This window comes from Sturnira hondurensis, unplaced genomic scaffold, assembly GCF_014824575.4.
Source record: "Sturnira hondurensis isolate 20B ecotype Veracruz unplaced genomic scaffold, ASM1482457v3 Scaffold0001221, whole genome shotgun sequence".
Lineage (NCBI taxonomy): Eukaryota > Metazoa > Chordata > Mammalia > Chiroptera > Phyllostomidae > Sturnira > Sturnira hondurensis.
Window position 1 is genome coordinate 5,374,956 of NW_028073852.1, and position 24,104 is coordinate 5,399,059.

At 60.2% G+C, this 24,104-nt stretch overlaps 1 protein-coding gene across 1 annotated transcript in view; it reads left to right on the forward strand.

Moving 5' to 3' along the window:
• The window catches only part of TMEM132E (transmembrane protein 132E), a 69,661-nt gene extending 45,757 nt beyond the window's left edge, over positions 1–23,904 (forward strand). Inside the window, exons 10-17 of the mRNA XM_037069458.1 lie at positions 11,215–12,188; positions 13,679–13,825; positions 14,087–14,279; positions 15,155–15,298; positions 17,624–17,829; positions 19,500–19,788; positions 20,715–20,906; positions 21,830–23,904. Of these exons, the coding sequence (XP_036925353.1) occupies positions 11,215–12,188; positions 13,679–13,825; positions 14,087–14,279; positions 15,155–15,298; positions 17,624–17,829; positions 19,500–19,788; positions 20,715–20,906; positions 21,830–22,882 (3,198 nt within the window). The 3' untranslated portion in view covers positions 22,883–23,904. The remainder of the gene's footprint in view (positions 1–11,214; positions 12,189–13,678; positions 13,826–14,086; positions 14,280–15,154; positions 15,299–17,623; positions 17,830–19,499; positions 19,789–20,714; positions 20,907–21,829) is intronic.
• Positions 23,905–24,104: the final 200 nt, after the last annotated feature.

Genomic DNA, 24,104 nt, shown 5'->3' on the forward strand with positions numbered 1-24,104 from the left:
TCCCAGCAGGTTCCTGAGCAGAGAAGGGGCTGAATAAATATTTATTTGTCAAAAATCTTCATCGAGCTGGCCGTTAGGAGCTGCAGCATTGGACCAGGCCCTCAGGCTGCCTGTGAAAGGGCCCTGTCCCCGCCCTCGGCAAGGCTCCCTCAGGAAGAAGGCGTACCTCCAAACCCGCACCTGCCGCACAGACCCCCCGAAAGTACAAAATGACCGGTGTGACCAGCTCAGACACCAGTGCCTGACCCGGCCAAGGGGCGGTGGTCAGGGAAGGCTTCATAAAGGAGGTGACACCTGGGTGATGGCAAAGGACAAGCGACACTTGTCAGGTGGCCGTGTGGGGAACAGCACAGCAGGCAGGTGGAACAGCATGTGCAAAGGCAGAGAAGGTGAGAGAGTGTGGCTAGAGCTGCCCAGACTCAGGTGTGGGGGTTGGGGAGTGAGAGGGGACTCAAGAGCAGGCAGGGGCAGGTAACTCAGAGCCCTGCTGGTCGAAGGAAGCACTTGTGGGAATATAGGACTGGAAAGCAGGAAGGGAACCTTCCATCGGTCCCCCTGTGCCGCATACAATAAGGCAGTGTGGTCCTTGGGGCAGGAGGCCGCTGTGACACCTCGGGCAGAGTTTTGCTTCTCTTTGAACCTCAGTGTTGCCACCTGTAAAGTGGGTGGTTTGGACCAGAGAGTCTTGAAGATCCCGTCCAGCACCGAGTTGGAGATGCCCACGGAGCCCCAGCTGGACCACTACTAATCAATGGGCCCATCAGTGTGGTGCCAGGAGAAACCAGGGCAGGGCAGAGCTGATGGGGGCAGCCTGGGGCGGTGGTGCAGGGGCGAGGCTGACACGGGGGGCCTGTGAGCCTGGGTCTGCAGCACCCCGCATGTGTAGGTAGGTTTTGTTAGCCTCGTTTAGCAGATGAGGAAGCTGCAGCACGAAGACTCAGTGAGTTGAATCCAAGCTGGGATTTGATCCCCTGAGTCTCTCCCCAGCTGGCAGGCCGCTGTCATCTTCCATCCCCCACTCCTGCCTGGAGAACCGGCCCAGGCTCCATGCACAGGTTGCGATTCTCTGTTTTAGGTCCTGTCACCCTCCTGTGGGGCAGAGACGGAAGGAATGGTCGGGCTCCTACTTAGGGTGGCCAACTGTGCCCGTGTGCCCAGGATGGAGGGACTTTCAGTATTAAACCCCCAGCCGTCCCGAGTGAGCCAAGACGAGCAGATCACTGGCTCATTCTACAGGCAGCGAGTGGAGGCCCAGCCCCTCCCTCCAGGGGGCAATGCCCTAGACCCCAAGTTCGCTCCACTCCCAATGCACACACACCTTCCTTCCTGGGGGGGCAGCTCAGGAGCAGGCCTCCCTTCCCAACTACCCAGTTCTCTAGGCTTCCTGCACCCTGGCCTCAGAGAGGCTGCCCAGGACTCCGGGGCAGGCCCTCGAGAGCTGGAACCTGTCAGGGAAATGTAGCCAAAGCTCGAAGCACAGCAAGAGGCCGGCTGTGGCCCACTCCACCCGGCCCTTGGAAGGAGCAGCCCTTGGAATGCGCGCTGCTCCTTCTTCAGTGGGTCGTTTCACTCTCTCCTCCCTAACAGGAAACTCCCCAGAACCTGCCCCTGGCCCTGTGACCCAGTTCTGCAGGCCCCCACCCCAGCGATCAGGGGTCTGAGCTCCAAACCGGCTCTGCCACTAACCCTCGGGGACCTCACACAAGTGTCTTCCTGTGTGCAGGCCTCTGTGGAAATGGGGCTGGGAAGAAGGCCCACCTCCCAGGAGCACTGTGAACACATCACAGGCGGCTCACATGAAAGCACTGTGGGCTGGCGAGAAGGTCCTGCCTGCCTCAGGCCCAGGTCTCGGGGTGGAGTCCCCTTGACCTGTATGCTTGGTGCTGGACTCCAGGCTCCAGTGCTCCGAGCCAGGAAACCAGGAAACCAAGAGCGCCAGCAGGCTACACCCCAGCTGCACAGCCCGGGCAAGCCTCTTGGCATCTGCTCCGGTTCCTGTCCTGGCAAACATGGGGTGTTGCTGCCCGGGGTCACTGCAGGCCCTGCGGACACACATAGCCCAGCACCTGCGCGCCACAGGCGGTCTCTCAGTGTGAGCTGGCCCCTGCGGGCCCGCCCTGCACCTCTGGGACCCTGGACTGCGGCAGAATGGGCCGGAGGGATCACATGCTTCCCTCGCCCTCCCCGGGCCCTGCCCTCTGAAGACCCAGCTCCAAGTCCGCCACCAGCCCACGACGCTCCAGCACATGCACGCTCTCACACACGCTTGCTTTTTTCATTGTTTGCGGCTAATTGTTTATTAGGAGATGCAGGCGGCTGTGCCAGTGGGAAGGCTCAGCTTGCTCTGCTATAATTAGGATAATGCACATTAGTCATTTAGTGGAACTCCGAGAGCAGCCCCTGCCCCCGCGCTCCCCTCCCCCGCCGCTGCTGCTTCGCAGCTCCTGCAGAGCCCAGGCCAGGCTTGGGGTGGGGCGGGGGGCGTTGCACAGGGTCCCTGGGCCTGGGGCCCAGGCCACCAGCCCCCAGTCTCCCTCCCCACCCCCTTCTCTCTCCTCACCTCCTTCACCATATTCTTCCATCCCATTGGCTGCCCTACCAGAATAGGGATTTTCTACCTTCTCTCTCTCTTTCTCTCCCTCCCCAATCCGTCCCTGGAAACAGAACCCAGGGCTGGTTAGGTAGGTCAGCAGAGTAGGGAGGGTCTGAGCATCGGGGGCCCTGGGGGTAGAGGCAGTTCAGTGTGTGGTGTGACCTGGTAAGAGAATCCAGGCCTCCTCCCTCAGGCCTGCTGCCCTGCAGGGTGCCCTCCTGGCCACTGGCCCTGCCCTTCCCTGTCCTGAGAGCCCAGCGTTGGGTTTGCAGAGGACGGGACTGGCAAAAGCAGGCCTTGCCTTCAGGTGGCCCTACCCATGAGCACTTCCCTGTGGCCTCATTTCACTTACCGCCTTCCTGAAATCTGAGAACGAGGCCCCAGAGGATGCTAGTGTGCTTTGGAGGCCTGAGGCCAGGATCCCACGGGGAGGGCTCCCAGGTCTGCCCCTGGGCCTGAGTTGGGACAAGGGGCGATTCCCACAGCATCCTCTTGTGCCCTGTCCCACAGCCACTGGCAGACTCCAGACTTGGTGACATAGGAACCCCCACCCTCTTCCTCCATCCCCGCACCCCCACCCAACCCTTCCCATCAGAAAAGGGACCCCATGTCGGGCCTGTTACAGCTGGGCCAGGGGGTGGTGGCAGGGGCGGAGATGAGGGTGAGGCAGGCCCCTTTCCCGTTTCCAGAAATAAATACGAGAGCTGTTCCCAGGGATGAGGGGTGCCTGGCCGACAACGCAAGGCACCTCCTCATCTTCCCAAACCTGTCTGAGCGTCTGGTCCTGGTCCTGAGACCACAGATGCAGACAGACAGACACACAGACACATGCTCAGAACTCAAGGGCAGTCTCAAAGTGCAGTGCTGCAAGGGGCGGGGCTCCTCTCCTGGACTTCTTTCCCTCTGCTCCCCCCCTGCCCGTTGCCTCCCCTGGCCCCCCAGACCTCTGTGTCCCAGGCTCCTACAGCCCAGCAGCACCTCTAGCCCAGAGGTGCCATCCTGGGTGGTACCTCTTGAGTTCCTTGTCCCCAAATGGTCTCCACCACTTCCCCTGGGGCTTCCCCTTCTCACCTTCCCACTCTGTCATGGTCCCCAAGGCTCTGCACCCCAGTGCCACGCACCCGTAGCTCACAGGTTCCCAGGAGGGCAGAAGCTGCTGGGTAAGGGCCAACCCTGGCCCGGCCAGTCTCTCGGGTCAGGAAACCTCTCCTCCATCACCCCTCAGGATCGCTTCCCTCTGGTGGCCAGGCTACAGGGCTCACAGAAGGTGCCCCTGGGACTAACACGGAGCCAGAAGCAAGAACCTTGGTCTCCAAGGGTCTCTGTCCTCCCTGCTGTGGGCTGAGCAGGGCTTCCCTCCCTGGGGCTGGGGGTGCCCAGGAGCAGGCCTAGCTGGCCAGTTCCAGCTTGCAGGGGCTGTCCTAGCAGCAGCTTTTTGGGGTCCCGTGGCCACCTGACCTTCTGGTGTCCTGGGCCTCCTTTGCACTCTGGGGAGGCATTCCTAGCCCCTGAGTTAGCTGGGCTGGGCTCCTGCCATTCAATCTGACCCCTCCCCTCCTCTACACCTCCCCCAGGTCGCTCTGATTTCCTCCCTTTTTCTCAAAGATGAGAGCTCACCACTCAGCGGCAGGCAGCTGGTGGAGAGAAGGGTTTTAGGCTGAGGGAGCCACTGGAGTGGCCGGGCAAGGGTCAGGTCCCAGGGTGGGGTCGGGCAGGGGCGCCTGCAAGAGGAAGACCGGCACAAACTATGTGTGAGCGCGTGTGAGCAGACTCCGTCTCCAGGGCCATTCAAGGGCTCGGTGCTGGATGCCAGGGAGGAAGAAGGCCGCAGGACCCCTGCCCGTGGGGCAGGCAAACCAACCGCCAGAGAACTCGGGGTGGGGCTCATTCACACGGGGGCGGGGGGGGCCAGTCACTGGCTCTCAGAGGATCTCTGGGCCCCGTGATGAAAACAATTTACTGTATTTAATGAGGAGGATAAAAACACTGAATCAGCGGCTCACGTGAGAAGAGGGTCAATTGTATGCCAGGCTTGGTGGAAGCGCTTTGCAGGTGACCTCACAGCATTCCACGCTCACAGGTGACCCCGTGAAAGAGGGACCGTTGTCACCCCACTCTATTGTTCCAACGCCAAGGTCGGGGGGAGGCTAAGTCACTTGCCCAAGATTTTATGGCTGATAAACGGCAGAGCCGGTCTGATGGGAGCCCTCCTGACCCTCAGTTTCTTCATCTGTAAAACCTGGGGAAGCGACCCTGACCTTCCTTCAGCTGAGAGAGAGGGAGCTCCCAGGCACAGGGCAGGGAACGGCCTGGCCAATCACCAGCGCCTCTGGCAAAGCAGGCAGGTCTGCTGGGTGGCAACGCAGGGCAAAGTGAGGGAGGGGTGCCCCTTCTGCTGGCCCCTCCCCCAGCTTGCATTTCCAACACTGGGTTCCAGCCAGGAGTTGGGGTCAGGCCGGGTGACCGTCCTGGGAAGCTGCCTCTCCAGGGGGGTTGTGGCTGCTGGAAGCTGCGGTTGCCCCCCATTCCCGAGCCCCGGAGTTACGACAGCTCTGAGAGATACGTTCTGTTGCCCTCGGTTTGCAGGTGTGGAAACCGAGGCGCAGACAGGTTAAGTGGGTCACCTCAGGTCACACCGCTAGGGAACATCGGGGCCGGTGTCTGAACGAGAGTTTCTGAGGCTCCCAAACCACACAGGTGCTTCCTTTCTTCCTTTTTCTTTTCAATTTATTCTCTTGTGTGCGTGTGTGTGTTTATAATTCTTCAAATGGCTTCGAACCATTTCCTTCATTTTTAATGACATTTATTGTTTTCCTTTTAATTTTATAAGCAATACGCGTTCACTGCGGACAACGGGGAAATACATAAAGGCATAAAGTAAAAAATAACAGTCAGGCACAATCCTCACCCCTCCCAGGTAACCGCCATTAGCGTGGCGGTGCATTATTTCCTCCCAGAGTCCACATATTTTCATACAAAATCGGTAGCAGGCTACTGCCAGTTGTGTACCCTGCTTGGTTTATTTCAAAGTATTTGTGAGTATTTGCTGTTCTGAGTAAATATTTTTCTAAAAACAAAAACAAACAAAAAACTTGATCTGTAATAGCTATACAATCCATTCTTAGTCGTTCGCTTTTATGTGACCTTACCCTGCTTCGGGGCATGTGAGTTGTTTCTGATTTTTTACTCATAAACGTGGCATCGTGGTGAATGCCTTTCTGCGTAAGTCTTTAGGCTGGTTTCTAGTCATTAGATCCCCAAGGGGGGGTTTGTGGGGCAAGAGGCACGAACAGTTTCAAGGCCCTTAGAACCTATTTTGCGACTGTTTTCTAGAATGATCGCCCAGACTACTCTACCACACTAGGACCCGTGAACCCCCCAGTTTTTAAACCTTTTGCTACCACTGTGTATTACTAATTTAAAAACAAAACAACACAACACAAGAAACCTTTTTCGAGCCATATTTTCCCCATGTCGGTGCCCCATTCTGCGGTCGGTGGCGTCCTGGTTGATAATTCCCCTGTGATCTTCCCACCAGGCCAGTGGGAAGATTGGGCCCCAGAAAGCAGACGCCCATCCTTGTCCTGGGTTGGATTCTTGGATTAGCCAGGAAAAAGCAGGACTGGAGGCAGGCACCGGGCCTCTTAGTCGGGGCCTCTGCCTGGCAGCCTGGGTGGAGCTTCCTCCCCCGCACGTCTCCTTGGCCAGCGGCTTCCCCGCCAGCTCACACCCCTCCTTCCGCCCTGGGGCTCTGGGGCTGGGGAGGCACAGCCCGGCCCTGGCTGTGAACGACTCGGCCCCCAGGACCCTCACCACCTGCTTCAACCACGACTCTCGCCCCCTTGCACTTGGTCATTCACCATCGGCACCACCGAGTCACGGCACGTGAGTCACCGCCCCTGGAGTTTTCCAAACTCCTGTGGCGACCACAGGCCTGGGATGCACAATATACACGCGGATAAGCAGGCCTCTCCTCTGCGAATCCCGACCGTATAAGCCTGGGTCTGGCCCTACAATCCGTTTGCACTGCATCTAGGCAAGTTCAGGAGCAAGTGCTGAAGGACCCCTGAGCACTGATATCTGGTGTGGTGCTCACACGCATGCACGCATACACACTTGCTTGCACATGTACACAGCTTGGGCCCTGCTGGCATGCCCCGCTGGGCCCCTCAGCCTCCAATTCATCAAAGCTAATGACAGTCCTTTTTTTTTTTCTGATTTGCAAGCGATTAGTTTTAATTTGGGGACAATTAGAGGTAGAAGCAGGAGGCATCTGATCGTGATTAGAAGCAGGGAGAGGGCCGGAGGTGCCCCACCTCTAGCCCGCCGGACCCTGGCCTGCACGCAGGTTAATTTGTGTAGTCATCGATGGTGGTGGGGGCGGACACTGGCCTCTGTGCCAGGGGAGAAGGTGCAAAGGTTGTCCGGGGGCAGCCAGAGGCTGTGCCTTGCTCCTGGATTCCTAGAGCCAGCCTGAGATGAAAAGGGAGGTCCTCTGTCCCGCCACTGGCCCCCACTCGAGGGTAGAATTGCCATTTGCTAAGCCCCTGCTGTGGGCCACACCTTGTACTGTGCAGAGCAAAGCTGGTCTAGACCCAGTGTCTACCGGGACGCTGGCCCAGCTGGGAAGGCCCAAGCATGAACAGTTACCTGCCTCCTGGTTCTGGAGGTGGCTGGAGAGGCCTCCGCACAGGCGGAGGGGCTCCCGGGCCCGCACCCGGCCCCTGGGGGACATTCACAGAGGTCAGTGATGAGACAGCTCATTGATAATTTGAATTTCACTCTCATACCAGGATCGAGCTCCCAGTTAGTCAGAGCCAGAGCTGGACGGAGCAAAGCAGCAGCCATGAACCACCCAGGTGGGGGCGGGAGAGGCATTAGGGAGGCTTCAGGGAGGAGCTGATGTCTGGGCAGGACATGGAATGATGAAGGGACCCCCCAAACCCCAGCCTCTGTGCAAGTCTGGGCGCTGGTGTCCTTCCGTGGGGCCACTGAAACCTCTGTTCAGGCCTTGGTCTCTTTCTGGAACAAGAAGGGAAGGGTGAAGGCCGCTGCCTCTCAGTGGGACGTGGCCCCGAGAGGGCGCAGGAGCTGGTGGAAGAGAAGACCTAGGGGGACAGGAGTCCAGGCCTGTTGGCTCGACACCCCATCCTCAGCTACCAGGCTGTAGAGAGCAAGACGGCCCCGCCCAGGGCTGTGGGTGGAGGATCTGTTCAGCTCAGCTGGGAGGGGTCTCATGCCAGGCACCGCTGAGGGGGCCTGAGAGTAACGTCCCAGCTGCCATCACCATCCCCGGGACAGAAGCCGACAGCCCCAGCCTGTCCTCCTTGGCCCGTAGGGCGACTCCACATCTTACTGGGGAAACTGAGGCTGGGAGGGGTGGAAATAGCCAATCGCCATGTATTCATCCACTTCGGCTGCCGTAACAAACGGGCCCCACCTGGGCCCTGGACGTCCCTCCACATCCAACAGTGTCCCTCCTGCCGCTTTGGTTTTTCAGCTACTCTCAACGTCTCTGTGAGGGACTGAGGTCACCACCTCAGCTTTAGAGGTGAAAACAGGCTCAAGATGGAAGCGAGCGACTTGCTCACTGAGTGTTGGCAGGGAGAAGCCTTGAACATGAGTCCGAGAGCTTCTGTCTATGTGCCTGCTTCCTGCTGCTTCCAGAGCAACTGGTTGGCTGCTGTTCCCCGGCTCAGGCTGTCATCCAGGACTGCCACACTCCTGCCTGGGGCCAGCCTCGGGATGGGGGCAGGGGTCCCTTCTCAGAGAGGCTAGCAGGAACTGCGGCGCAGCAGCCAGGAAGGCATTCCTGACTCTCAGAACATCTTCCCATCCTCGTTTGGGACTCAGCTGCCCCCCTCTGTCCACCATCAGCAGCAGCGTGCCTGGCAGGGCTGCAGGGGGCCTGGGGGGGGGGGGCAGGGCAGCCTGGGAACAGAGTCCTGAGAACAGAAGGAGGGATCTGGTGGTAAAGGCATGGGCAGCCCGGTCGACCAGAGGCCAGCAGTCCCCCNCCAGAGCAACTGGTTGGCAGGTGTTCCCGGGCTCAGGCTGTCATCCAGGACTGCCACACTCCTGCCTGGGGCCAGCCTCGGGACGGGGGCAGGGGTCCCTTCTCAGAGAGGCTAGCAGGAACTGCGGCGCAGCAGCCAGGAAGGCCTTCCTGACTCTCAGAACATCTTCCCATCCTCGTTTGGGACTCAGCTGCCCCCCTCTGTCCACCATCAGCAGCAGCGTGCCTGGCAGGGCTGCAGGGGGCCTGGGGGGGGGGGCAGGGCAGCCTGGGAACAGAGTTCTGAGAACAGAAGGAGGGATCTGGTGGTAAAGGCACGGGCAGCCCGGTGGACCAGAGGCCAGCGGTCTCCCCGGCTGGTCCTAGGGGCGGCCCAGGAGGCCCACCAAGACAAGGAACCCTCCTCTTAGGACAGTGGGGCTGAGGCTTTGGTCGTGTCCCGGGCCATTTCCCCATTTTAAATGAAATGAAACCACAAGTTTACAAAATAAGAGGCAGACACCAGGGCCTCAAGAACAGGGAGCTTCTAGTTTGCTGCATTTATGAGGAGTTAGGCGAGAACGTCGGTGGACCTGACAAGGGTTAGCTGACGGCAGTAAAATGAAAAATGTGCATGAACTGGAAGCATCCACGGGCATGCTGATTAGGAGAATCATCCTGAGAACGGAGATGTCACTCAGTGTGGACCAACCGTGGCTTTTTGAAGGTTCGCTCGGGGAAAGGCCTTGTGGGTAACTGATGCCTGTGCGGGGCAGGATGAGAGGTTCCTCGGAGGGGGAGAAGCTCTGAGAAAACATCCAGAAATTGGGATGTCATCTCAGGGGGCTTCATGGAGGAGGTGACTTTGGAGGAAGATTCAGATGTGGGTGTGTGTGTGGGGGGGGTAGGAAAGGAGAGGATTTGACAGAGAGGGCACCGCACGAGCAAAGGAGGGGAGGGGAGGCAGCAGCAGCTCACAGTAACGCAGGCAGCTCTGCAGGGTCACCGGCAGCTGGTGCTTGGGAAGAGGGTTCCGGGGCAGAGGGGAGCCTGGAACCACGCTCTAGGAGGCCCTGGATGCCGCCTGCGTTCAGGGTCTGGATTTTATTCAGTAAGTGGAAGCGGGAGGCCCTTTGATGACACTTGCATGCATTTGCATTGTGGTGCAGTTCACAGAGCACTTTCATATTTGAATCTCAAAAGCAAAGCAAATGACCACACAATATCCCATGGGTCAGCGTTACTGTTGTCACCCTGGTTTCAGAAGGGAGGAATGTGACGCGGGTCCATGGGAGGACCCAGAACTGGTGATCAAACCTCCAGCCTCCAGACGGTGGTTCGTCCTGTGGCGGTGCCCAGCAGGTGCTGAGCGGGGCGAGAGGGGCCAACATGGTTGCATTTCTGCTGGGGAGAACGAAACATTCTGGCCGCTCTGTGGAGGAGGGGAACCAGGGAGGGGGTGAGCTGGAGAAAGGGGAGACTCGGGTGGGGTTACAAAGTCACAGCCACGGGCAAGGCTAGAACCAGGGCAGGGGCCTGGGGATGGAAGACAGGGGCCGCCGGGGACACACCAGCCATCAAACGATGACTTGCTAGAACTTGGCAGGATCCTGCAAGGATGCGGGGAGAGGGCTGAGAGGAGGGAAAGGTCAAGCCCGAGGCCCACCCTCGGGCTTGGGAGGCTGAGGACCCCATTCCCTGTACAGAGAGTGTGTGGGAGGAGCAGGGAGCAGGGGGACGACGTGGGCCCCGGGAACCCTGCCCCGTCAGGGGCAGCTGGACTGGAAAAGGGCTTGGGTTGGAGGGTCGAGGGGTTCCAGGTTCATCTACGGTAGCCCCTTCAGGGGTCAGTTACTTAAGCGTCCTGCACGCTTTATCTGTAAGAGGTAAAGAATAGGTTCTCTGAAAAAAGATGTTATTGATAAAAAAAAAAGAAAACCGTTTTCAATCAATGGAGATTGCAATCACATTTGCCCAAAGGATCGATCGGACAAGCTAATGCTTATTGAGCCTCGATGAGGAGCTAAGGTAAGACTTTGCGCTTCCTCCGCCCCTCGCTCCGCAGGGAGCCATCCGCACGCGACTTTCCTNCGCTTTATCTGTAAGAGGTAAAGAATAGGTTCTCTGAAAAAAGATGTTATTGATAAAAAAAAAAGAAAACCGTTTTCAATCAATGGAGATTGCAATCACATTTGCCCAAAGGATCGATCGGACAAGCTAATGCTTATTGAGCCTCGATGAGGAGCTAAGGTAAGACTTTGCGCTTCCTCCGCCCCTCGCTCCGCAGGGAGCCATCTGCACGAGACTTTCCTGAGGCCTCGCAATGGCGCCTCCAGGCCACAGAAATTTTAGATTCATTTTACAGACGAGGATGCAGGGGGAGAAAACTTCTTTAAAGCTTCACAACGCGTGGTGCTGGAATGAACCTCCCCCTACGTTGCAGACAGAGAGACGAAGCAGCAGGGAGGGAATTAACACCCCCCCACAGGTGGAGCCAGGCCCAGAGCCCAGGCGGCCTGGCCTTGGGCCACCCCCAGACCTGGAGCCGGGCTGGGCACTGCCCAGGGTGGGGTACACGGCCCCGTGTGAGGGTGGCAGGCCGGGGTGTCCTCGGGTCCCGGCGCAGCCTCTCCTGACCACTGTGGGGTCTTCATTCTGTCTGTCCCCAGCCTCCGGCCGCTCCCACCCAGCCAGCCCCAGCCCACCGGGGCCGCAGGCCAGCCCGGTGCTGCCGATCAGCTACCGCCTGTCGCACACGCGGCTGGCGTTCTTCCTGCGAGAGGCGCGGCCCCCACCGCCTGCGGCTGCCAACAGCTCACTGCAGCGCTCCGAGCCCTTCGTGGTGTTCCAGACCAAGGAGCTGCCGGTGCTCAACGTCTCCCTGGGGCCCTTCAGCTCCAGCCAGGTGGTGGCCCGGGAGCTCCTGCAGCCGTCCAGCACCCTGGACATCCCCGAGCGCCTGACGGTCAACTGGAAGGTCCGGGCCTTCATCATCCGGGCCCGCGTGCCCGCCTCTCAGCCTCTGGCCCAGGTGCTGTTCTACGTAGCCGGCCGGGACTGGGACGACTTTGGTGTCACCGAGCGGCTGCCCTGTGTCCGCTTGCATGCCTTCCGAGACGCCCGGGAAGTCAAGAGCTCCTGCCGCCTCAGTGGGGGCCTGGCCACCTGTCTTGTGCGGGCCGAGCTGCCCCTGGCCTGGTTCGGGCCCCCTGCCCCGGCGGCACCGCCCACCGCCCGGGGCAAGTCTCCGGACGGGCTGGAGCCCGAGCTGGGCGGGGAGAGCCAGCAGGCCGAGCTCTACTACACTCTCCACGCCCCAGATGCGTCTGGGGGCTGCGGGGGCTCCCGGCGTGGGACTGGGGCCGGAGTGGGGGCCCGGGCGGAGAGCCCTACCCAGCACCCACTGCTGCGCATAGGGAGCATCAGCCTGTTCCGCCCACCCCCCCGGAGGACCCTGCAGGAGCACAGGCTGGACAGCAACCTGATGATCCGCCTGCCGGACCGGCCCCTCAAGCCTGGGGAAGTGCTCAGCATCCTCCTCTACCTGGCCCCCAACTCCTCCTCCTCCCCCAGTTCCAGCGTGGAGCACTTCACACTCAGGTAGGGGGTTGGGGTCTGGGTCTGCCTTCCCTGCCAAGGTCAAATGCATATCTGACCCTTTGCGAGGCTCACCTAGCCTGCCTGCCCAGTGCCCTAACCCCAGCTCTCCCATGTACCACTTGGCTGGCCTTGGGAAGGCACCTCACGCACTTGAGCTTCAGTGTTGTCTTCTGATGGCAGCGGACATCTCCGTCCTGCCGTCATGTATCCCAAGAGTGACATCTGGTCAGGAAGAAACACCAGTCTTCACGTGCATGCATGTCCCAAAGGGTTGAATTGGGGCTGGAAGGGCCCTTAGGTATTGGCTGGTTCAACCCTCCCATCTTACAGATGAGGAGGCCGAGGCCAAAGAGGAGAACTGGAGATTGGAGAGCAGCTCCTTGCTGCGGGCCAAAAGATAAGCAGGCGTGTGCGTGCGTGTGTGCGTATGTGTGTGTGTGTGTGTGTTTGGGGACAGTGCCCGAACTTAGAGTTGGAAGAAAAGCCTTCAGGGGTTCCAGCTCTTTCTAATACCCTGAGAAGGATACGGTTCACAAATCCAGAGATGCCTTAAATCGGATCATGTCCCCACAAAATATAACGGTGTCACACAGCAGGAATCCATGGTTGAGCCATGGTGGGTGACTCACAGGAAGACCCTGCCAGCACGCCCCCTCCCAGCCCAGGCACAATGCGGTAGGAGCTGAAGCATCCCCGGGAGCCTCTGCCTTCTTTAAGCATCGCCCTCTATCCTGCGCGTACCACCTTGAGCTCAGATATTCCCGGAAAGGATCGTATCTGATTCAGTGACCAGCCCCTGAATATGAAGGAGCGGAGTCAGTCAGCAGAGACCTTGGGCCACATTAGTGGGAATAGAAGTTGTAGAATTAGGGAGGTGATAACCAGTTCTGCTTTAGTCAGTGTGAACTAGAGCACAGCTGGGGTGTTACGTTTAGCATGGGACACGACACCGTATGTGTCCAGAGGAGGGTGACCAGAATATGAGTGACTGGAAACCAAGGCAAAAAGCAGTGAGTGATCGGAGGAACTGGAGATGTCGGGCCTGGAGGAAACACTACTGAGAGAAGCCTGCTCGCCCTACCAGCTTCGGAAGAGCTGCTACAGCCCCGAGGGAGGAGGCTGTTCTCTCTTCAACCCCATGGCGGTTGTATTTCAGCTACACATGGGGAGGAGGTTCTAACCTTTACGGGCTTTCTGTAAGTGGAATGGGACCTGTGCACACGCAGTGAGTCCCTTGTCACTAAGGTGTGCAGGTAGAGGTCAAGGCTTAGTGGAGGCATGGTGGACGTGATTGCAGCTCCCCCTGAGGGTCAGAGGTTATAGCTAGGTGACGTCAGGCCCCTCAGATTGGTCCCCAGCTTTGAGTCGAGGCCCAGGCCAGCTTCCTCACCTGCTTCCACTACTACCAGCTCCAGCCTCGGGGTTGGACCAGAGGGTCAGCCATTGGATCCTGGGCTGACCCTTTCCCTCTTCCTCCCCCTTTGTCCCAGGGTGAAGGCCAAGAAGGGCGTGACCCTTCTAGGCACCAAGTCACGGAGTGGCCAATGGCATGTGACCTCGGAGCTGCTGACAGGGGCGAAGCACTCAACAGCCACCGTGGACGTGGCCTGGGCCCAGGGCACACCCCTGCCCCCGTGGTGAGCTGGGGCAACACCTCTGCCCACCTTTTGTCAGGAGGGGCACCCGGGGGAGTGGGGTGCTTCTGGGGAGGAGGCCAGGCCTGAGGAAGGGCCGGAGCTTAGTTTACGGGGCACCTGAGTCCACGGGGACCACCTCGGGTGGTGGGGGAGACGCAGAGGGAGGGCTGCCGAGGGGGCTGGGCTCCCCCTGGGGGTCTCAGCGTCCCTGAGCGGCCGCCAGCCCTCCCTCTCTGGCTCTGCTTCCTTCCTCACCCGCAGGCACGGCCAGGGGCCCCTGGAGATCCTGCAGCTGGACTTCGAGATGGAGAACTTCACCAGTCAGTCAGTCAAGCGGCGGATCATGTGGCACATCGACTACCGGGGCCATGGCGCGCCGCCTGAGCTGGAGCGGGCGGTCACCGAGCTGACCGTCATCCAGCGGGATGTGCAAGCCATCCTGCCCCTGGCCATGGTGAGCAGGGTGGGCGACCGGGCCGACACGTGCCCCTGGCTCTGCACGTGTCACGGGACTGCATGGCTGAGTGTGGGTGTAGATCAACGCACCCGTGAGTGTGAGCCACTGCCCAAGTATGTTGATGCCACCTGAACCTGCACGTGCCCTATAAAGGTGTTCGGGCTCACAGGGGCAGGCGGAGCTCTGGGCCTGGTGCTGGAGGAGCAGATGCTGAGGGGGGCAGAGGGGGGAGGAGTCACCCATGGAGAGACTACTCAGGGGAGGTCTCCTGGAGGAGAGTCCTCACACAGTTGAAGGTCACGGTGGGGGAGGGCTCCTACAATCAGAGAAGATGAGGAGGGTGTGCCAGGCAGGGGGGGGGGGCCACGCAGACCAAGTTGCGGTAATGGGAGTGTCAGCAGTTCATTCAAGGGGGCAATGGATTTAGGAAGAGTGCGTTAGGGTGGGAAGGCTGGGATGGACCTCTGGTGCCCACCCAGGAGCACTGTGCGTGATCAGGGGAATGTAGGGCCAGGCCAGGGACCTCTCCAATGGCCAGGCAACTGTGTTGGACTTTCCTCTGTGGGTCCTGGGAAGCATGGATGACATTGAGAAAAGATGGAAGGAGACTGGGGAAGGGCTGTTTTCTGGAAGCAGGGCGAGGTCGACTGTGAAGGTTATTGCAGAAGCCCAAGGTTGCTGAGCACCTGAGAAGGTGCGTGAGGCTGGGCGGATGCACCTCTCGGCACACATGTGTGGGTGTCCCAGGGAAGGGTGTGCATCTGAGGAGCAGGGTGCTCGGGAGCGGGGGCCTTGGCTGGCGGGTCCTGGGAGAGCAGGGGTCTGCAAGCACCCGGGCTCCCTAGAGCCCCATCCTTCTCTGCTCCCCGCAGGACACTGAGATCATCAACACTGCCATCCTCACGGGCCGGACAGTGGCCATCCCTGTCAAGGTCATTGCCATTGAAGTGACTGGCCTCGTCCTAGATGTCTCCCCCCTGGTGGAATGTGAGTCTGACAATGAGGACATCATCAAGGTGAGCTTCCTGGAGGTGGGGCCCCTGGGAGGAAGACCTCAGACCTTTGAGCGGGGAGCCCCAAGCCAGAGAGGAAGTCACACCCCATGTAGGTCCCCTTGGTAGGCAAGAAAACTGGGAATTGGGGGCTGGAGTCAGGAAGAGCTGGGGGCACCCCTCATTCAGCCTGAGTGGGGTGAGGCAAAGCCCTGGGCACAGTCCTGCCAGTCTTGGAGGGCTGCCTGTAGGAGTGTGGAAGAGACTGTTTGGCAGACCACTGGGAGAAGGCAGCACCAGCAACTTGAACTCAGTCCAATCTGGCAAGTCATCATGGCGCCCCTGCCGGGTGGCAGACCCTGGGCAAAGCAACATGGGGCCCAGGGTGGGCCCCTCAGGAGCAGGCCCTGAACCTCACTGCTGGTTCCAAGTGGAAAAGCTCTATCACAGAAAGGAAGCTTCCAGAAGCATGTGAGTTAGGCCAGGAGAGAAGGTCTTGTAAGGAAGGACCTTCTCTGGGCCCCGGGTTCTCCACCACCCCAAAACAGGGCAATGATCTGACTCAAATTGCCCAGGTGCCACCTCCCCAGGAAGGCCCCCAGATTCACCCCTTCCCCTGGCTTTGGACAGTGGTCAGAGGTAGGAGAGCAGGCAGTAATGCAGGAGGGTATCCAACCCAGAGACCTAGGGGTGGGCGAGCTGTTTGCTGTGCCAGCCTCCAGCAGGTGCCCAAATCAAACGATTGGACACCAGAATCTATTCCCTGTTCCTGTCAATCTTTCAGCTTCAAGGAGAGCGGGAGGAGGGAGAAGTGGGTGTCCTCACTCCAGCTCACTGGGGCTGACCCAGAGTGCGTGCTGCCTGGGTGCCCTGAGGTCTGGGGAGCCTGCAGCTCACCTGGGCTGTCCGCCCATCCAGGAAGAAGGCCCTCCAAGTGAGCCAGAGGAGATGGCTCAGTCCGGCACCCTTCTTACCTCCTGGGAGTGGAAGCCTTGCCCAGGTCCATGGGGCCCTCTGCCCCTGGCAGGCTGGCGCGGGAAGAAATGGGCCTGTTCCCAAGAGCCAGCATCCTTCTCTGCTGCCCAGACACACCCACGCCAGCCCCAGAGGGACCAGAACAAAGTTGGGATGGCTTAGATACCAAAGGGAATTAGCAAAGATCCTAAATGGAATTTATTTCTGCTCTCAATGAAATACACTCCAGTTCTTTATGGAGTTTGCCAAAATTCTAAACGGAATTTGCCAGGCTTCAGATGAAACACTCTGCCTTCTGAAGAGGGGAATGAGCATCCTGGCAGGGCCGCGGTTCCACTCCCACCCACCCTCTGAGATGGTTAAGAGAGCAGGCAGGAGCCAGGGACCGTTCAGGGGCTCATCTCCCCATAGGAGCCCCCGCCCCAGCACCCTCCTCCCCCAACCGCCACCAGAGCCCTCAGGGTGTCATCAGCCCACAGGCTGCCTCCAAACTTGAGGACGTGCACCTAAACACACTGTACATAGCATTCACTCCAGGTGTGTGCGTGGGCACATTTGACACGTACGCCCATCTGTGTCTGCCCTGAAGGGCCGGCAGCGACACCTGTGTGAGTGGGCACAGGTATCCACCCAGATGTGTTTAGTGGGCATATGTCCATCCGGGGAACCTCTAAGATGCAACTTCGTGCCCAGACAGGCATGAATTTGCAAAAGCTGCAGTCATTGATGGCAATAATCCACCTGTCTGCACTTGGGGTTCTCTGGTCCTGATTTTCCCTGCCCCTTCCCTCACTTCCATCCCTGGCTAGAGCAGCCCCAGAAATTAACTGGTGCCCATTTTCCTGGGGCTGGGGGCCAGAGGGGCTGGGAGGAGCCATGGGCCTGCCCATCACCCCCACCTACCCGACCTTCTCCGAGCTAGCTGAGCACCGGGTCCTACACAGGGCAGGCTGCCCTTCGGTTCAGCAGAGGACTCCACCTGCCAGACACCTGTGCCAGAGCCCAGGTGGCCATGCGGGGCAGGGGAGCCGGTCCTGAGGACCCTCAGCCTGAGGGCTCTGCCCGAGTGTGGTCTGGCACATGGGAAGCAGCCCCTTGTAAAAACATTTGCATGCTGGCTCCTTGCCAGGGAGCACACACCCCCCAACAGTAGGCCCCTAACAGGTGATCTCGGGGAAAGACCGAAGGGAGGCAGGGCCGCCAGAAGCTGACACCTCCCAGGGGATTTACATTAGGCACCCGTCTCCCGCCTGGCCCCTCCCCTTCAGTGGCTGGCACTTTCTCTGCCCTGCTTGTCAGACTGCAGTCGCTTGCACGGTCCCACAGGGTGACCTGTAGGACAAGACGTGCCAACACCCTCTCCCCCCTCCCCAGGTATCCAGCAGCTGCGACTACGTGTTTGTGAGCGGAAAGGAGTCTCGCGGGTCCATGAATGCCAGGGTCACCTTCCGCTACGATGTCCTCAGTGCCCCCCTGGAAATGACGGTCTGGGTCCCCAAGCTGCCTCTGCACATCGAGCTCTCGGACGCACGCCTCAGCCAAGTGAAGGGCTGGAGGGTACCTATCTTCCCCGACCGGAGGTACAGCCCCTCCACGCACGGCAGACTGCACGTGGGACACGCGAGGGTGATGGCCCTGGCACGCAGTCTGGTCCGCATGTGTGTATGAGTGCCTAGAGGTACACGGTCTGAGGTTGGTTGTGCAATCAACAAACTTACTGGGTGGCTACTGTATGCCAGGCACTGGCGGGTATGCAAGATATGGGATGAGTGTGGCCAGTGCCTTACTCCCCCCAGCTCTGGGTCTCCCAGGGAAGCCACCATGTATGTGCCACAGAGCATGGTGGACGCAGGACACAGGGAACTGAGTGGCATGAAGGAGAGAACCACCTCTTCCTCTGGGAAGTCAAGGCAGTCTTCCTGGAAGAGGTGACTCTTGAGCTAAGTCTTCAAGGATAAATGGAAAGGAGTTGTCTGAAGAACAGACATGCCCCAGCAGGGGTGCACCAAGGCACGTTGGTGGGCACATCAGCCAGGCACATGGTGACTCTCATGAGGCCCCCTCTCTGTGGGGCGGGCTCACACACCTGAGTGCCCCACTTTGGGGGCATGTACATCTGAACTTAGTGCACCCCACTCGCCCACTCATTGCTCCTAGTGACAGAAAGCCCCAGGGTAGAGAAAGAGGGGCGGAGCTAGGGAGAGACGCAGGTGGCCAAATGCGAGCTGGACTCAGTTCCATTCTGCAGAGACTCAGGAACGCAAGGCGGTGCAGACCCAAGCCTCCCGAACTTCGCTGTAAACACGACTCACCTGTGGATCCTGTCAACATGTACATTCTGTGTTTTGAACCAGCTCCTGGGTGACGTCCTGGGTGAGGACGTAGTGGATCTGAAGCCAGACAGCCTGGGTTGGAACGCTCACCTCTGCTCGTTAGCTGGGCCACAGTGGCTACGTACACAGCCTCTCTGTGCCTCAGTTTCCTCATCTATCAAATCACCACGTTGACACCTCAAGGGGTTGTGGTGAGGGTTATATTAGTTAACACAGGAAAAAGAACCCTCTGTGTGAATCTTCTGGTGGCTGATTTGTCCGAGCACCAGCAAAGTGGCAGCCAGACCCTCCACTCCTGGCATGTCCAGGTTGCAGCATTTTGGGCGATCTGGATAGGCCGAGAAGTCTGCCAGTCATCAGGTCCTCAGTCCCTTTTGCTCACTAGTTCTTCCCCGTTTTTCCCCCTCCTTTTAGCATTTACCTGTAAGCAGCAAGGGAAACCCAGGCTGCCCCTTCGACACTTTGCCTGGCACGCTCAGCTAAATATCCAGGCTGGTCACGTACAAGTAGCTTGCCACACAGCGTGGGGCTCTGCCCAGCCCAGCTCGCTGGCGCTCTGTCATAGGCATGGCCGTTGCTCTGGCTTAGAGCTGAGAGCAGGGCCAGGCGCGTGCTTTGTGCTGAAAAGCGGCAGCACTTGTCAGGGTTTGAGACCAGCTTTTCTCAGGATCGGGTGAAGCCAAGCAGAGGCAGAGAGGGACCAGGGAGGGTTGGGGAGGCGCCTTTCTAGGGGGGAACGCCCGGGGGCACTCCCGGCTCCACGCTTGTCAGGAACAGGAGTGAGCTGGGAAAAGGTTTGCCATGCGCATGGCCTCCACTCACAGGGGCTGGAAAAGGGCCAGCAGGGCCAGGGGGAGGAGGGGCTCAGCAAGGCCCTTGCCAGGGGGAGGCGCCCTGACCCTGTGCCCCAACCCCAGGTCAGCCCGGGAGAGCGAGGACGAGGAGGACGAGGAGGAGGAGCGGCGGCCGAGCGCCAGCCGAGGCTGCGCCCTGCAGTACCAGCACGCCACGCTGCAGGTCTTCACCCAGTTCCACACGACGTCGTCTGAGGGCACCGACCAGGTGGTCACCATGCTGGGCCCGGACTGGCTGGTGGAGGTCACCGACCTGGTCAGCGACTTCATGCGGGTGGGGGACCCCCGAGTGGCACGCATGGTGGACAGCAGCACACTGGCCGGCCTGGAGCCGGGCACCACCCTCTTCAAGGTAGGCATGAGGGCAGTGCCAGCAGCCGTGGTTACCGGTGGGTAGAGGACATGGACGTCCTCGGGACGGGATTCCCAGGGCCTCCGCCCCTGGGAGCGGCCCCAGCTGGCCCCCTAAACACACTGTCTTCTCTACCTGCCCCTCTGCCTGAAGTTCCACCACCAGAGGTCAAGGTCCTTTAGCTTCACCTGGGAGAAAGGCCTCCCTCCAAGCCTCGTTGGTGCTATCCGCCTTGCATCACTGCGTGGGCGCGAGAGCAGGTGTGGGTGAGGCAGGCGAGCAGGTGGGAGGGCTCAGGCCGCCTAGAGGCCAGAAAGGGAGTTCGGGGTCCAGGAACTCACCCCCAACCTGCCCCCTCGGCAACTGCTGCCTAAATGGAAATGCCCCACCGAGGAGTTGGTGAACGGTGACCCATAGGCTGGAATCTGCTTGCAGAATGCTTGTGTATAAAAACAACTGATCTTCCGTTTTTAAATTGGCAAGTTCCTCGGTTTTTTGAAAACTAGATTTCTAATTTTACAAAATATGACTCTGGCAACACTGGGCTGCCTGGCAATAAATTGCTCGAGTCAGTACTGGTTCTGCCTTTACGTGAGCGTGAGTTCCCCCATTTGCCACAGTGCCCACCACTCCTTTTTGCCAGCCTGATGTTGAGGTTGGAATATCAATGGCCATTTATCACTGTGCAGGCCTGTCGTTTTCCTTAAAATCCATCCAGCTCTCTCATCAGTGCTTCCACGAGCCCCTGACCCTTGCTTGGCCCCTGGGCCTCAGTTCCCAGGTGCAGACCTAAGGCAGAGCCCCACCCCCTGCTTGCCCTGCCCCCTGAGCCTCTCCTCCAGCAGCACCGGGACCCCTCCCTGATTGCTGATTCTGGGGCTGCTGCTATCCTGGCCTCCACCCAGCCCTGCCCCTCTCTGCCTCAGGTGGTGTCCCCACTGACGGAGTCTGTGCTTGGGGAGACACTGCTGACGGTGACAGAGGAGAAGGTCAGCATCACACAGCTGCAGGCCCAGGTGGTGGCCAGCCTTGCCCTCTCCCTACGGCCCAGCCCTGGGAGCAGCCACACCATCCTGGCCACCACAGCTGCCCAGCAGACCCTCAGCTTCCTCAAGCAGGTAACCAGATGCCCAGCCTGCCAGCCTTGGGGCTTGGAGTGTGGAAGGGACTCGTGGGCTCTGACTTCCCTCTGGGCCATGAGTCCCTGCATTAGGACTCTAGGGGATGAAAGATCTATCTACCCGCCGTGCCCTCCACCTGCTCCACCCCACCCCCTGCCACCTGCATGGGGAGTCTGGCCACTATCTCCCTTCCTGTGCCTGCCAGTCCTGGGAGGCGTCCCCTCCTGGATTCTCCCAGGGTCCATCCCCTCTGCCTCTACCCCCAGGAAATACCCTCACCCATTTCCGGAGGCCCACCTACAGCCTCTTCCCTGCAGACATACCGGGGCACTGGCTACAGGCAAAGGTGGGAAGGTGACAGGTGGGATGCAGGGAGTGAGAGGTGGGTGTTGAGCATCGTGCCAGGAGTCCTGAGCCAGAGTCCTCTGCCCCCAGCTCGCCCCAGGGCCCCAGGCCAACCCCTTCTCTCTGGGCCCTGCTTCCTCATCGGTGGGGGGGTGCCGTTTAACAAGCAGAGGAGAAGACTGGGGTTGGGCGTGTATGCTCAGTCTCTGGGTGTCTGATGAGGATGACCCGCAAGTCAGGCACGGAGCTGTGGAGTTGCTTCTGCAGCAAAAGGGACTTGAGTTAGACCCAAGGCAGAACTTCCCCTTAGCTCAGCAAGGGGAGAAGGGTGACGTGGGCAGAGAAAGTCTGCAAGTGGTAGGAGGCCAGAGCATACCTGTGCCCTCTTCACCACCCCCAGAGCAGGAGTCCCGCTCGATCATCCCTGAGCACCTGCCCCCTGCCAGGCACAGTCCCAGCGCTGGGAATGCTGCAGGGAGCCAGACCTTGGCCCCTGCCCTCGCAGAGCTCAGTAGCCCACAGGAGAGCCAGCCAGGCCCAGCTCTCTGACTCCTCCCCTTCTCCTCCCCCTCCAGGAAGCCCTCCTGAGCCTCTGGCTCTCCTACAGTGATGGCACCACTGCTCCACTCTCCCTCTACAGCCCCCGGGACTATGGGCTGCTGGTGAGCAGTCTGGACGAGCGGGTGGCCACAGTGACCCAGGACCGGACCTTCCCGCTGGTGGTGGCGGAGGCGGAGGGGGCGGGAGAGCTGCTCCGAGCAGAGCTCACCATCGCTGAGGGCTGCCAGAAAAGCAAGCGCAAGAGCATTTTGGCTACGACCCCCGTGGGCCTGCGGGTGCACTTTGGGCGGGAGGAGGAGGACCCCACCTACGACTACCCCGGCCCCAGCCAGCCGGGGCCCGGTGGGGGTGAGGACGAGGCCCGGGGAGCAGGCCCACCAGGCACAAGGGTGTCCCCCGCAGAGGCCCCCGGGCTGGTCACCACCAGCCCAGCAGCCCCGCCCACAGAAGATTTCCTGCCACTGCCCACGGTCTTCCAGCAGATGCCTCGGGGGCTGACGGACCTGGAGATCGGCATGTACGCACTGCTGGGCGTCTTCTGCCTCGCCATCCTCGTCTTCCTCATCAATTGCATCGTCTTCGTACTGCGCTACCGGCACAAGCGCATCCCGCCCGAGGGCCAGACCAGCATGGACCACTCTCACCACTGGGTGTTCCTGGGCAACGGGCAGCCGCTGCGGGTGCAGGGGGAGCTGTCGCCGCCCACGGGCAACCCGCTGGAGACCGTGCCCGCCTGCTGCCACGGCGACCACCACAGCAGCGGCAGCTCGCAGACCAGCGTCCAGAGCCAGGTCCACGGGCGTGGCGACGGCTCTTCCGGCGGCTCCTCCCGGGACCAGGCCGAGGACCCCGCCAGCTCACCCACCTCCAAGCGCAAGCGGGTCAAGTTTACCACCTTCACCACGCTGCCTACGGAGGAGCTGGCCTATGACTCTGTGCCCGCTGGCGAAGAGGACGAGGACGAAGAGGACCTGGGGTGGAGCTGCCCGGATGTGGCGGGCACCCCGAGGCCCGCTGTGCCCCCAAACCTGCACAATTACATGCGCAGAAACAAAGAGACTGCATAGAGGCCCCACGTCCCCACGGGGTGGGAGCTGCGTGGGCCACAGCCGGGACCCCTGCTCACAGGCGGCTGACGTCGATTCTGCCGGCCCCGCCCCAGCAGCTTTGGGCTTTGCAGGGCGGCCACGTCCCTCCTCTGGTCCCTCCTGCTGCCTCCTGCTGACACCCTCTCCTGCCACAGGGGAAGGGTGGCTTCCCTAGGAGCTGGCCAGGAGGAAGCCATCCCAGCCTTCCTTCTACACTTTCCAAACCTCCTCCCATCCTAGACAAACCTGCCCTGAGAGTGAGGTTCAGAGGCCAGGCCAGGGGCCAGGTGGGCCCACCCTGTGCGCTGCCGTGGTCTCCCATGCCCCCTGTGTTCCCTCTGTGCTAGGGACTCCGTGGGGTCTTGTGTCACAAACTGCACAAAGACTTTTCTCAAACCACTATTCAGGGATTTCTGTCCTGCGGGGTGGGGAGGCAGTGGCTGCCTGCCCTGCCATGGACCTTGCTGTGAACAAAACGTGTGCAAGGTAGGGGAACACTTGTAGCATCTCTGCCTTCTGGCACCCCCAAGTCCCTCCCTAGGACCTGGGAGCTGAGTGCAGAGGGACCTGTGGCCACACCAGGCGCCTTTCTAAGAGCCCAGGGCTCCCTCCTCTGCCCCCAAGGGCTATAGAAGGGGCCTGAAGTGGGAGGAGTGTGTGGGCCACCCCTCACCCAGCCACCGCCCAAAGCACCACGGTCTGGGTGGGCCCAGTGAGGCCCGCATGCCTCCCTCCCACCCCACAGCAAGGCCAACACCGCGCCTTAGCCACCCCAGCTCTGCTGGGCACTCTTTCCTTCTCTGCAGGGGTGGCCCCCGGCCCCAGTGTGGTGGGGTCCGGTAGGAAGGGGGGAGAGGGCACCAGGGCATGCTGTGAAGGCCCTCGGGGTGGGCAAGGCAAGGAGGGCTGGGCATCTCCCTACCCCGCCCCACAGCCACTGTTCTCTTGGGTTTTGCCCACCACTGTGTCCAGTTTTTCTTAAATAAATGCAGGTGACCACATTGGAGGTGGGGGCAGCAGCTCCCGGAGAACAGACGGTACATGGTGGCTGGTTCTGTGTCTCTTCTTTATATGCACGCATGCACACTCACTGCCACACACACATGTACACACATGCACACCGCGGGCACACGAAATGACATGAAGCCCACACAACAGAGCCCAGCTGCGGCCCTGCTCTTCCTCCTCCGACACCCAGGTG